Below are 13641 nucleotides of genomic sequence, written 5' to 3'. Positions count from 1 at the left end.
AAATTTAGATATTTATTATTAGTCAAATATTATGGTAAAATCAAAAATATTGTTAGTTTATGAAAGGGTACAACAATCTTTTATAAGTAGATTTTGTAGGACTTCTTCTCTTATAATAGTATAGATAAACATAATTTGTTACAACTCTTCCCCCAACCTCTGTTTTTGAAAGATTATATTTTAGAATTTACACATATTAATAAAAATTAATATATTTATTTATCTATTACTTTTAGGTTTGCTGTAAATTTTATTTATTTCCAAAACAAAATTCAACCATTCAGATTTTTAGATTTTAATTGATGTTTTTAGTTTTAAAGTAAAATACATTAATTAAAATTTAAAATATGGATCTTTCATATATAAAAATAAAGTTAAAACATTAATCTTTCAAATATGTAAGAAGTATTATTTACACAGAGAATATAATAGAAAGAGAAAAAGAAAAAGAAAAAGAAAAAGAGAGAGATTAGAATTAAAAATAGTACTAGTAAGTAGTAAGAAAGAGGGTCAGTAGTAATTAATGACGTCTTACCAAAAGGAAGCTTCTCTTCTTTTCCCTTAAATACGGTGAGAACACAAAATCAATAAAATACAAAACAAAAATGGAGTGACACAGAATAATTTGCCTTTTATTAAATTCAACGCGCGAGAGAGAGTAACCTAAGCCAACGGAAGTATTTCTTTATTAATCAGTCCTCCTCACGGGGGTGGCTCTGTCGAGATTGGATCCATACACGACCCCCCTTCTGCTTCACTCTCTCTCACACACACTGTCGAGTTTCAACTCGTAGATATATATATATAGAGATTAGAGAGTCTCTCTCTCTCAAAGAAGAAGAAGAAGATTGAAGAAGAATCTGATATCATCGTTTTGTAAATAACAGAGCGTATCTTTTGCTCCAAGGAGAGGGAAAAACACCAAAACAAACAAGGTGTGTGTGTCTCCTCTTTTTCTTCACTCCCTCCTTCTTTTACGATTTACTTTTCTTCTTGCTCTGTTTTCATTTTCTTGATTTGATTCAATTCGATTCGATTTCTGGTTCATTCTGATGGGTTTTCCTCCATTTTTTCTGGGTTCTGATTGAATTTCAATTTCCACATTAAAAAAAATCGAAACTTTTTGCTGATCTAATCATAAATCGAAATTAGAAGTTTCGAGTGAAAACTCTACCCAGAATTCGTGGATCTGCTCGTCTTATTGCGAATATAATAGTAACTTCAGCTCAATAAAAAAGCTTAAATCTTTACTGTTTTTTTTTCTATTACAGGGAGCTTAAAAATGTCAATGCCACTGCAACGTGGCGTCTCAGGAGGAGTACGAGTTTCCGACAGCAGTGATGATCTCAGAGACTCTCAAATGAAGGACAAGTCGGAAAAGGAAGGTCACTTAACCTTGAGGTTTCCTTTTGCTTTCCTCTTTACCAGCAACAGCAATACTCAATCTACTGATCCTTACAGCGCAAGGACCAGACACAGGTTGATGCTTCTCTTTCTCAAGATCAGTTTGGTCCTAATCGTGGTTCTCGCTCTGGCTGGTTCCTTCTGGTGGACGATCTCCATCTCCACCACTTCGAGAGGTCATGTGTATCATAACTACAGGAGATTACAGGAGCAGCTTGTGTCAGACTTGTTGGATATTGGTGAGATCTCTGCTGGTCCCACTAGGTGGAAAGAGCTGGAGTATTGTAGTGTAGATTCCGAGAACTATGTTCCTTGCTTTAACGTTTCCAAGAGTCTTGATAGGTTCTGCGGGCCTGGTGGGTCGAGACAGGAGTGTTTGGTTTTACCACCGGTGGATTATAAGGTTCCTCTTAGGTGGCCCACTGGTAAAGATGTCATCTGGTATCATAACGTTAAGATCACTGCTGATGAAGTGTTGACTTCTGGTAGTATCAACAAGAGGATGATGATGATGGATGATGATCAGATCTCTTTCCGTTCCGCGTCTCCTATGTTTGATGAGGTTGAAGACTATTCTCACCAGATTGCTCAGATGATTGGTATTAAGAATGATAACTTCATTGAAGCTGGTGTAAGTCACACAACATACTCTCAAAGTCTCAGCTCAGCTTCTTTATAAGTTAATTTTTTAATCTTGATTTTTGTTTTTCAGGTGAGGACTATATTGGATATTGGATGTGGTTATGGTAGCTTTGGAGCACATCTACTCTCAAAACAGCTTTTGACAATGTGCATAGCAAACTATGAAGCCTCTGGTAGCCAAGTTCAGCTAACACTTGAGAGGGGTTTACCTGCTATGATTGCTTCTTTTGTTTCAACGCAGTTGCCGTATCCTTCTCTTTCCTTTGATATGTTGCATTGCTCAACATGTGGTATTGATTGGGACCAGAAAGGTAAACGATTAAGAATGATTATTATTCTCATGAGGACCTGGCTTTAATGTAAGTTTAAATCCCGCTGTGTGCAGACGGTCTTCTCCTTGTGGAAGTTGACAGGGTTCTGAAGCCTGGAGGTTACTTTGTTTGGACATCTCCGCTTACGAATGCTCGTAACAAAGAGGATATAAAGAGATGGAACTTTGTTCATGATTTTGCTGAAAGCATCTGTTGGACTCTTTTATCTCAGCAAGACAAGACAGTTGTCTGGAAAAAGACGGTCAAAACCAAATGTTACAGTTCCCGGTCAGTAACACACATTCACACACACCATCAATATTCAAGAAATCGTTATGCGGTAGTTAGACGCTTTATATGGAATTATTGTTTAGGCGGTCGCCTAGACCAATTTTTTTTTAGCACCTACACCAATTTTCTTTTTAAAAAAATCCACCTACACCATTTTAAAAAAAAATTTGTATTACTAAAATCGTTTATATTTGATTTGCCGATTAAGCAGACGCTTAGGCCGTTACCTAAACCAGTTTTTCGAACATTGCACACCATATTGTATTCTAGATAGAAATAACTTATTTAAGTCTACTTACATGAAATGTTGTAATAAACAGGAAGCCTGGGGTGGGACCTTCTGTGTGTAGCAAAGGGCACGAGGTTGAGTCTCCTTATTACAGGCCGCTTCAGATGTGTCTTGGTGGAACACGTAGCAGAAGGTGGATTCCAATTGAAGGCAGGACAAGATGGCCTAGCCGGTCTAATATGAACAAGACTGAACTTTCACTATATGGTTAGTCTCCTTTGTTACCAATGTTGGGCGGTAATAACGTGCTTTATAGGAGATTGCCGATTTTTTAAACACCTAGACCGATTTTTTGAACGTCTAAACCGATTTAAAAGTAAAATTGTTTCATTTATGTCTGATTTGATGAGTAAGCAGGCTCCTATGCGCTGCCTAAGCTGATTTTTAGAACACCTTTCGTTACCGTTACCTTCTGAATCCATCTTTTGTTAATCCATGGGTTGGTTGGTCGGTTCAGGTCTTCACCCGGAGGAGGTTGGAGAAGATGCAGCGAACTGGAAAGCAAACGTAAGAGACTACTGGTCTCTCTTGTCTCCTCTGATATTCTCTGACCACCCCAAGAGACCTGGCGATGAAGATCCGTCTCCTCCTTATAACATGCTCAGAAACGTTTTGGACATGAATGCTCAATACGGTGGTCTCAATGCCGCCTTGTTGGAAGCTAAAAAATCGGTATGGGTCATGAATGTTGTCCCTACAGCTGGACCAAACCACCTCCCAATGTTCCTTGACCGAGGCTTTGTTGGCGTCTTACACGACTGGTGAGTCATAACTCATAACAACAGTCTTGTATCGCTGCAGAGTAGTTTGCTCAACACGTATCTTTTGTTATTACCTTCAGGTGTGAAGCGTTCCCTACTTATCCAAGAACATATGATCTGGTTCATGCAGACAATCTTTTATCCCTTCAGACGAGTCAGCGCAGGAGCTCATGCTCGCTTCTGCAAATATTGACAGAGGTTGATAGATTACTTCGTCCAGAGGTAAACACATTGTCTTTACTCTGAAAGACGGAACATCCTTTCTTATGTAGCTAGTCCCTAGGTTTTAAAATGATCCATGTTTTTAAAAAAAAAAATGGTTTCAAAAATATGCATTTTTCTTTGATTTTCTATTATGTAATAATAACAAATTGTATATTGTGTTTAAATGATCCATGTTTTTTTTTTTTTAAATGGTTTCAAAAATATACATTTTTTTACATTTTCTATTAGGTAATAATAATAAATGGTATATTGTATTTATTGAATTTTGATTGGCTAAAAATTGTAAGAATTAGTTTATCACAAAAAGATGCATTTATAATCCAAATTTAAGATGTTTTTTTAATATGTTTGAAAACACGAAAACATATATTATTATTATGGTCCGTACGGAAGGAGTAATAAAGAAAGAAAACAAAACTTGTGTGCAGGGATGGGTGATAATCCGTGACACGGTGCAGCTGGTGGAAGCGGCAAGAGCTTTGACAACGCAGTTGAAGTGGGAGGCTAGAGTTATAGAGGTTGAAAGCAGTAGTGATCAGAGACTTCTCATCTGCCAAAAACCATTCACCAAGCGACAATCAATCTGAAACAAGAGGAGGAAGTAAAGGAGAAGAGTTTGTTTTATTTTTGTAAACAAGTCTCACAGTCAGAGAACTGTGGTGGCGATACAGGGGAAGAAGAAGATGAAAAGAGAAGGGAGATGAAATATATGCTACCGGGGGGACGTAAGACCGCCGGTGAAGTTTCTTTTATATGGTTTCATGAGTTCCCATTTTACAGAATGTTACATTTATATTTACTTTGGGGTTACTATTTTTATTATATACAGTGAAAAAGAATATAATCCATATTTGTGAAGATGATGTTTTATGAAATACAAGTTGACAAACTCTATTCAGTAGAATACGACAAATGTTTGATGAGAGGATCATTCTGTTTTCATTGGCCAATTCATAACATGTGTAAAAAGAGGAGACGTCAATGTGGCGGTGTCTCTGCAGCTGATGCTGGCTTCTGCCTTTGGCCTCCTAGGGAAGCTAATCATCCAACAACTCTCCTGTGGCTGTTCATTTGCGCCTGCTGTGACAGAGAATCTCCGCTACCAAAAGCAGCTTTTGGGACGCTGTCTTTGAACACTTCCCTGGCTCGTTTGGCTTAGTGAGCTGCTTGTTATGGTAAACCCGCTTAGGGAGCAGGCTAGAGACGGTCTTACACAGCTGCTCCTCACCAACGTTGGTCTGAATGGGGTTTCAACGAATTTCAGAGGGACAAGAGAGTCGTAGTTGGAAACTAGCTGGCCTATTGCGTTCTTGTTGAAGCTATAAGAACGAGAAGGATGAGTTTCAGCAATCTGTGCAAGCCATCTACATTGCTGACCTTGAGGCACAAAAGCAACAGGGTAATGTATGGTTTTGCTTAATGACTGCGTTCTTACTTAATCGTCCAATTTGGGAAACTCGGTTATAACTGAGATAAAGCACTCTTAGGCATGTCGAATCATTATCGTTGTTATTCATATCACATGTTTTCAAACTTATTATGTGGATAACATTGCATTATCATTTCGTCATGTTTTTTTTTCTCACTATATTTATTGGTATGTAAGAAGGCAAATTATTTTCAAATATGGGATCCTTATAAATCCATTGAATGGTATCCATCAATTGCAATTTCTCAATTTTTCTTTCTTGAGATGATGATGATTAGTGTTTTCAAAACTAATCTAAACCATAAACCCCAAAACTAATCAAAACATGGATTTGGCTAAATGTTTAGTACTTTGGTTTGAGTTGGGCTCAAAATTTGTGATTAAGAGATGACTAAATTCAGTTTGCAATTTATTTCTATAAAGATTTAGAAGAAAGCAATGCATCGTCTGTATTATAAGAATGACCATAGCATAGTTCTGAAAAATATCTAATAAGCAAGAAAGCCTTCGATCTAAATGAACCATTTCAAAGCTTTTTTAAAGTCAGATCGATATAAATATTTGGAAGGAGAAGAAGACAGATGTACCAAAGAGAAGGATAATATTTGCAGAGAGAAATAACTCTGTAACGTTATAAAATCCCTCTCGTGATGGCGAATTGATATATGCCTCCAGAACAAAGCTAACAAGAACAGAACTTGCTGCTGAAAGAAGAGGCAATCTTCCTTCCATCAAACAAAAATATCAATACAGAAGCTAACAAGAAAACAAATATACCTAATTAATATTTCATAGAAGTACAGATAATGGAGCATAAACGCTTGGGACTGATTGTACAAGATGATGGAGTACCATTTGATTTATATATATACAGAGACGGCCACTAGCTTCCTGCTTCGAAAACCCTAATTCTTGTTATTAGTATAACGCTTCATTAGGCCTTAATGGGCCTACGTTCAGGCCTTCAAATAAAAAAATTGTAAGCCTGCTTTGGGATTCTCAAAAGGAAGAGAAGCCACGGAGGCTACATCAACAGACGTTTGTTGAATATTTAGCAGTTGACATGAGAATAAAGCAAAGAATATGTAATCAATCAAGGTGATGACCATCCCTTTAACATAAGATAAGATGATAATGTGATCGAATTGGAACTAGCAACAGACGCTGATACAATCAAGGAGATGAGAGAAAGAAGACTAGGACGAACGTGGAAAGCAACAGAACCAGAACGACGAGAAGAAGAAGCTCCATCGAACTGCAAAGCTTAATCCGATTCATCCGTTTCTTCTCCATGGCTAGCTTTCTCCTCAGCTCTTCTACTTCTCTCCGCGTCTCTCCTTCCTTCTGCGATTCTCGGAAACTATAATCATCGACTGTACCAAATCCATACCGATCTGATGATGAAGAAGAAGGAACTAACCTCAATGGTGATCGTCGGATCGCGAGATGAAGAAAGTCGCTCTCTCATCGATTCGTCTTTGCCTCTCATCATCATCTCTCTCTCTCTCTCTCTCTGTTTCCATTTCGAAACTACGCTAGATTTTTAATGGAGCGCGGATTGGTGCATTGCTACTTGTGTTGACACATGTCAGTATTTGATTGACGCATCGACCTATAGGCAGGTGTCATTATCTGATTAGTACACCGTTTTTTCTACATAGTACATTTTCAAAAAAACCATAGTAGATTACAAACCTTCGTATGATTTTTATATAAGTTTCGTTGCATCTTCGTCTTGTTCCCCACCTGTGAACAATAAATATTATTTATAGATCTTCTCTCCTTCGTATTATCTTTGTTTTTGTTTCAGCTTTAATTAACACATTCTATCACGCATCACGTGCCCTGTTGCTGAATTATATTCAAACAACTTGGTTCTTAACAGAATTATATACTCTCGAGTTTGCTTGTCAAACAATATATATATCATATATGCCTTTAACATAACTATATATAGTCAGTATCCATAAATGTTTAGTTAGGATTGTATTGGACTTATAACATTTCATGTACGTGTTATCTCAGGTAAAATTCAATTCAAATACTATTAGGTTGCGAGATCTTAAGCATGAACAAAGAGAAAGGATGTATCCTTCATGGAAGCATCGATCACTTTTGATGTATCCTTTTTTTGTTTGGACGACACATGCTGCATTGTCTTCATATATGATGGACGGTTTTGAGTTGACGTTGATCCCACTACTTGAAAGGATTTATTTACTTATTGATCTGAGCCAAACACATTATCTGCTTGATTCATGGAGAGCAATTATTTCAGTATGGTTCGAGGAAGTGGCTACAAGTGTTTGTTTCTGGGATCGCCATGATATAGCGGTTCCTCCAACTGTGAAGATGTACCCTGTTTGTGATCGAGCTTTATGGGGGTCAGATAAATATACAGTATCTGCAAAGCCAGCCATTTCTCCGTTAGTATTCTTAGGATAAAATAATCCTAAATCGATCATTCCTTGGAGATAGCAAAAGACATGTTTGATCCAATTCCAATGTCTTTGCGTAGGGGATGAACTAAATCTTGCCAAAAGATTGACAGCATATGATATATCAGGCCGAGTACAATTAGCAAGATACATAAGTGCTCTTATTGCACTTAAATATGGCACTTCAGAACCAAGTATATCTTCATTTTCTTCATGTGGTCGAAAGGGATCATTTTCGACATTAAGTGATTTGACGACCATAGGAGTACTAAGTGGAGTTGCTTTGTCCATGTTGAATCGTTTCAACACTCTTTTTGTATATGTAGACTGGTGTACAAATATACCTTTTTGAGAATGCTCAATTTGTAGGCCAAGACAATATTTTGTCTGTCCGAGATCTTTTATCTCAAATTCTCTTTTTAAATAATCAGATGCCTTTTGTATTTCTTCTTTAGTCCCAATAATATTTAAGTCATAAACATATATGACAATGATAACAAATCCAGATGATGTTTTCTTGATGAAAACACAAGGGCATATAGGACTGTTTACATATCCTTCTTTAGTTAGTTGTTCACTGAGAAGATTATACCACATGCGTCCAAACTGTTTTAAACCGTGTAATGATCTTTGCAATTTTATTACACATAACTCTTTAGGTTTAGAACTTAATGGCTATGGCATTTTAAATCCTTCAGGGGTTCTCATATAAATATCAATGTCCAAAGATCCATATAAGTATGCAGTAACAACGTCCATTAGACGCATCTCTAGATTTTGATTAGCCGCAAGACTCATAAAAAATCTAAATGTGATTGCATCCATAACATGAGAATATGTTTCTTCATAATCGATTCTAGATCTTTGAGAAAATCCTTGAGCTACAAGACGAGCCTTATATCTCATAACCTCGTTTTTTTCTCATTTCGTTTCCGAACGAAAACCCATTTGCAACCAACTGGCTTCACAGCTTCAGGTGTGACTAAAATAGAACCAAATACCTCTCGTTTGTTAAGTGAATCAAGTTCAACTTGTATTGCATCTTTCCATTTTATCCAATAATGTCTCTTTTGACATTCTGAGATAGATTTTGGTTCAGGGTCATCATTCTCTTCATCTATTTCATTCGAAACAAAGTATGAGAAAAAATTATCAACACCATTCACTTTGTTTCGATTCCATATTTTTCTATTATGAATGTAATTAAAAGAAATCTCATGACTTTCTTCAGAATCATGATATTCAGCATTGTCATCGACCTTGTTGTTCATCTCTTCCAACTTCTCTGCTATATTGGAAGGATTTTTTTTTTCTGTCTCCTTCCGTTTTCTAGGATTCTTATCCTTAGAACCAATAAGTCTACCACGCTTCAAGCGTATTTTAGAATCTCGTGTATTATCTTTTACTCCACATTCATGTGGCATTTCTACACGAGCAGGAGCATTTGCAGCCGGTATATGTGATTTTGTAATCAATTTGGTGTCTGCAAAAGTATCGGGTAGTTGATTTGCGATGCTTTGTAAATGCATAATACGATAGACCTCTAATTCCGATTGTTTTGTAGGAGGATCAAGGTGTAGTACAGATGGTACACACCATTTGATATCCTTTCCTACTTGTTTATTTTCTCCCCCTAGAACTGGAAATACTTTTTCATCAAAGTGGCAATCAGCAAAACGTGTCGTAAACATGTCACTAGTTTGCGGTTCTAGGTATCGTATAATTGATGGAGATTCACAACCAACATATATTCCTAACCTCCTTTGAGGTCCCATCTTTGTACGTTGGGGAGGTGCAATCGACACATATACAGTGCAACCAAAAATTCTTAAATGAGAAATATTTGGTTCTCGTCCAAATGCTAACTGTATTGGGGAGTATTTGTGATATGCACTTGGTCTCACCCGAATCAATGCTTCTGCATGCAAAATATCATGTCCCCAAACAGAAGTTGGGAGTTTAGATTTCATAATCAATGGTCTTGCAATCAGTTGCAGACGTTTAATTAATGATTCAGCCAAACCATTTTGTGTATGAACATGAGCAACAAGATGTTCAACATCAATTCCAGTTACCATACAATAATCATTGAATGCTTGGGAGGTAAACTCACCAGCGTTGTCTAGTCTAACTCTCTTCATCGGATAATCAAGAAACTGAACTTTTAGTTTGATTATTTGAGATAAAAATCTCGTAAATAGCACATTTCGAGAGGACAATAGACAAACATGTGACCATCTACTCGACGCGTCGATCATTACCATAAAATAATAGAATGGTCCACAAGGTGGATGTATAGGTCCAAAAATATCGCCTTGAATTCGTTCAAGGAACTTTGGTAACTCTTTATCTATTTTGGTTGGCGATGGTCTTATAATCAACTTTCCAAGAGAACACGCAGTACATGTCATTTTATTCCCCATATAAACTTCTTGAGGTTTCAGTGACTGACCATGTGAGTTCTCGATGATTTTTCGCATCATTGTAGTGCCTGGATGACCAAGACGATCATGCCATAGTGTAAAATCGTCAGAATTTCCCTTAATCACCAAATGTGATTCGATGGCACTTACATATGTATGATGCAGACCAGAAGGGAGTTTTGGTAGTTTTTCCAACACCTTTTGTTTTCCCGATTTTTCAAGAGTAATATACATATACTTCTTTCCATTCTCAGTTGCAGACTGAGTATCAAATCCTTGAAGATATATGTCTTTAAAACTCAACAAATTCCTCATAGAATTTGGAGAAAATAGTGCATTATTTTATCGAGAATTTTGTCCCATTGGGTAACGTGAAATGGGCTTTACCAATCCCATCAATCAAGTCTGCAGGACCCGATATTGTGTTAACAGTGATATTTGTCGGTTTTAGTTCAGAAAAATATTTTCTGTGTTTCAGAATAGTGTGCGTTTTTTCACTATCTGGTATACAAATATCTCTAGCATTGATCTTGGTTGATGTTACATTTGTAATGTCCATTTCTGAGGCAAACAGAAAGAATTAACATAAGATAATATTATTCATAAAATATTATGCATCATTAGCAAACATTAAACACACAATAATTATACAGAAGAAGGTGTAAAGCACACAATAATTATCCATTAATCTTCCACAAACAACAATTATTTATGGTATAATTGTGGAAATTCAAGAGTCACATGATGGGTACTTAAGCTTTCGTGATAGCGGTCTCCTCGAAATCATTCACAAAGTCAGACGCATCGAGGTGTGTTGTACCCTTAGAATGTTCCGCAAAGTTTACTTCTTTTTCTTTCCCTTTGACGGACTCCTTGTATAGAGCACAAAGTTGTGCAGGGGTACGACATAAACAAGACCAATGTCCCATAGTACCTCATCTGAAACAAGCTTCTTCTCGCTTCTGAGAGGTATTTCCTTGGTGTTCTTTTCCCTTAGGGGATTGCTCAGAGCAGACCCACTGGAATGACTTCCTATCTTGTGGATTTTACTTTCGTCCACGTCCACTATAGTTTTGACGACCATGACCGCGACACCGAAAGGCCTTATTTTCTTTGACTGGTTTCTTCGCATCTAATGCGTTTGCTTCTGAAAACGGTTTAGAACCAGTTGGACGAGTCATGTGTTTCTTGATCGGAAGCTCGTTGTTCTTTTCTGCTATGAGAAGCGACACAATCAATTCTAAAAATTTGGTATATCCCTGCAACTTGTACTGTTGTTGCAGGGTGATGTGGCTCTTGTAGAATGTGGTGTATGTCTTCTCAAGCATTTGAGATTCTGTGATCGTTTCACCACAGCATCTCAATTTGGCCATATTTCCTAACACAACAGAATTGTAATTCATCCCTTTGTAGAAATCTAAAAATCTCAGACTATGCCATTCATCCCGAGCAAGTGGAAGTGTTATGTCTTTCTGATGATCAAAACGATCTTTCAGAGACTTCCATAGCTCTTTAGGATCTCTCATGTTGGCATAGTCATAAATAATACTTTTATCAAGGTGTCTTCTAAGGAAGATCACCGATTTAGCCTTTTCTTGAGGCGTTGAAGTATTATTCTCTTTAACTGTATCGGATAAACCAAGAGATTCAAGATGAAGTTCGACATTTGTAACCCATGAAATGTAGTTGGTACCGGTGATGTCTAGAACGGGAAATTGGAGCTTCTCCATGTTTGCCATTGGATTTCTAAAATCAAATAATAATACTCCCTCTCTTTCATAATAGATGATGTTTTTTTTTTTTTGTCATCAACAATACAGACTCATATTGACTCTGTGAACCAAACTAGGTGATCTGCATCCATGTGAACGACGAAAGACGGCTGTTTTCTAGCACTGCATGCTAGACTATCCGCTTTTGAATTTTGCGTCCGTGGTACATAGATGATCTCTGATCGGGTGAAACTCTCTTTCAGGGTCTTGATATCTTCCAAATATGTTGCAAAAGCTGGCCATTCTTCTGGTTCCGAAACCATCTTCACCAATTGAGAACAATCTGTTGCAAACGTAATCTGAAATTGACGTAAGTTCCTCATGCATTCCATTGCCCATAAAAGTGCTTCCATCTCCGCATGAAGAGGCGAAAGACTAGCCCTTACATTCCTCGCCCCCAGTAATCCATCGAAACCTTCCAAAGTACTAAGCCAACCTTGTCCTGAAAACCTAGCACCCTCCTTCCACGAGCCATCCGTAAAACACCATCTTCCTGAGATCGACGGCAATACCGTGTCTATTCTTGGTGTTGGCGTCCTCTGGTCATTTACTACTTGTGCCTCAGCCCATAATATTGATTCTATTTCCGCCAATTTAATCGTATCCATAGGATCTATATCCAAGTTGCTGAAAACTTTATTATTCCTACCTTTCCAGATATACCATAGAATCAATGCAAACTGGTGATCCTCCATATGCGGGAAAACTCTCCAGAATAGATGATCCATATTTGTGAATAGGGAACTTGTTGGAAAATAGACTGGGTTTGATGGTATCTTCGAAAGAGCCCAAACCTGGAGAGCCGGAGGACATTCAAAAAACACATGATTTATCGATTCCTCAGGAGCTCCACATCGGGTACAACAAATATCCCCTTGAATCCCCCTTGCCTGTAAATTCTTACGAACTGCTATGCATCCTGTCACTAATTGCCATAGAAAATGTTTTAGCTTTGGTGGGCACCGTATTTTCCAGCAGTAAGCCTTCAAAACATCAACTGTGGGACCAATCAGTAATGGTGGTCTTCCTTTGTCTGGATAAATCCGTTCTACCTGATATCCTAATTTGACCGTATATTTTCCATTTTTTGTAAAGTGCCATCCATCTCTATCCACCCTCTGATTCCTACTTAGTGGAATATTTTCTATAAGTTTCGCATCCTGAGGATCCACCAAAGTCTGAATTACCTCTAAATTCCAAGTACGCGAGGTAGAGTCAATGAGGGACTCTACTGTAAGATGAGGGTATAGATTGTGTTGATTTTTATTAGCTGGTCTCGGGCGAGTGGTTGGGAGCCAAGGGTCATTCCATACTGATATAGAAGATCCTGATCTCACCCTTTTGATTAGTCCTTTGCTAACCAGAGATCTAGCCGAAACAATACTCCGCCAGCCATATGACGGAGAATATGAGCGAATCGGTTCTAAAGGTGAAGCATTCCTATAATACCGACCTTTGAAGACTCGAGAAATTAAAGTATTTGGCTTCTCTATCAGACGCCATAACTGTTTACCAAGCATCGTTGTGTTGAAATCAATGATATCTTTAAAACCTAAGCCACCTTCCTCCTTATCTACACATACCTTGTCCCATGATTTCCAGTGCATCCCTCTTGTGCTTCCTCCTGGACTCCACCAAAACTGTGATACCGCACTT

General features: G+C 37.6%; 3 protein-coding genes across 3 annotated transcripts; 1 reads left to right on the top strand and 2 right to left on the bottom strand.

The window, feature by feature from the left end:
- Window positions 1-599: 599 nt before the first annotated feature.
- LOC106418313 (probable pectin methyltransferase QUA2) lies at window positions 600-4781 on the top strand. Its single transcript, XM_013858990.3, has 8 exons — window positions 600-935; window positions 1272-2035; window positions 2117-2357; window positions 2432-2645; window positions 2969-3144; window positions 3395-3698; window positions 3779-3920; window positions 4352-4781. The coding sequence occupies exons 2-8, from the start codon at window positions 1283-1285 to the stop codon at window positions 4508-4510; spliced, it is 1989 nt and encodes a 662-aa protein (XP_013714444.2). The 5' UTR covers window positions 600-935; window positions 1272-1282; the 3' UTR covers window positions 4511-4781.
- A 1655-nt stretch (window positions 4782-6436) lies between these two features.
- On the bottom strand, window positions 6437-7123 carry LOC125581629. Its single transcript, XM_048747407.1, has 2 exons — window positions 6773-7123; window positions 6437-6696 (listed from the first exon to the last, which is right to left on the bottom strand). The coding sequence occupies exons 1-2, from the start codon at window positions 6845-6847 to the stop codon at window positions 6526-6528; spliced, it is 246 nt and encodes an 81-aa protein (XP_048603364.1). The 5' UTR covers window positions 6848-7123; the 3' UTR covers window positions 6437-6525.
- A 4136-nt stretch (window positions 7124-11259) lies between these two features.
- Window positions 11260-11952, bottom strand: LOC125582309. Its single transcript, XM_048748932.1, has one exon. The coding sequence runs from the start codon at window positions 11950-11952 to the stop codon at window positions 11260-11262; it is 693 nt and encodes a 230-aa protein (XP_048604889.1).
- Between the last annotated feature and the right edge of the window lie 1689 nt (window positions 11953-13641).

This window comes from Brassica napus, chromosome C2, assembly GCF_020379485.1.
Source record: "Brassica napus cultivar Da-Ae chromosome C2, Da-Ae, whole genome shotgun sequence".
Classification (NCBI taxonomy): Eukaryota; Viridiplantae; Streptophyta; class Magnoliopsida; order Brassicales; family Brassicaceae; genus Brassica; species Brassica napus.
This window is presented reverse-complemented; position numbering and strand designations above follow the sequence as displayed.

Excerpts from the sequence above, each read along its gene's own strand:
- LOC106418313 (XM_013858990.3), top strand. The coding sequence starts at position 1,283 with ATGTCAATGCCACTGCAACGTGGCGTCTCAGGAGGAGTACGAGTTTCC. Across the intron at positions 2,036-2,116 it reads ATAACTTCATTGAAGCTGGT|GTGAGGACTATATTGGATAT; the intron begins GTAAGTCACACA and ends TTTGTTTTTCAG. Across the intron at positions 2,646-2,968 it reads ACCAAATGTTACAGTTCCCG|GAAGCCTGGGGTGGGACCTT; the intron begins GTCAGTAACACA and ends TGTAATAAACAG.
- LOC125581629 (XM_048747407.1), bottom strand. The coding sequence starts at position 6,847 with ATGATGATGAGAGGCAAAGACGAATCGATGAGAGAGCGACTTTCTTCA. Across the intron at positions 6,697-6,772 it reads ATCCGACGATCACCATTGAG|AAGGAAGGAGAGACGCGGAG; the intron begins GTTAGTTCCTTC and ends CGAGAATCGCAG.
- LOC125582309 (XM_048748932.1), bottom strand. The coding sequence starts at position 11,952 with ATGGCAAACATGGAGAAGCTCCAATTTCCCGTTCTAGACATCACCGGT.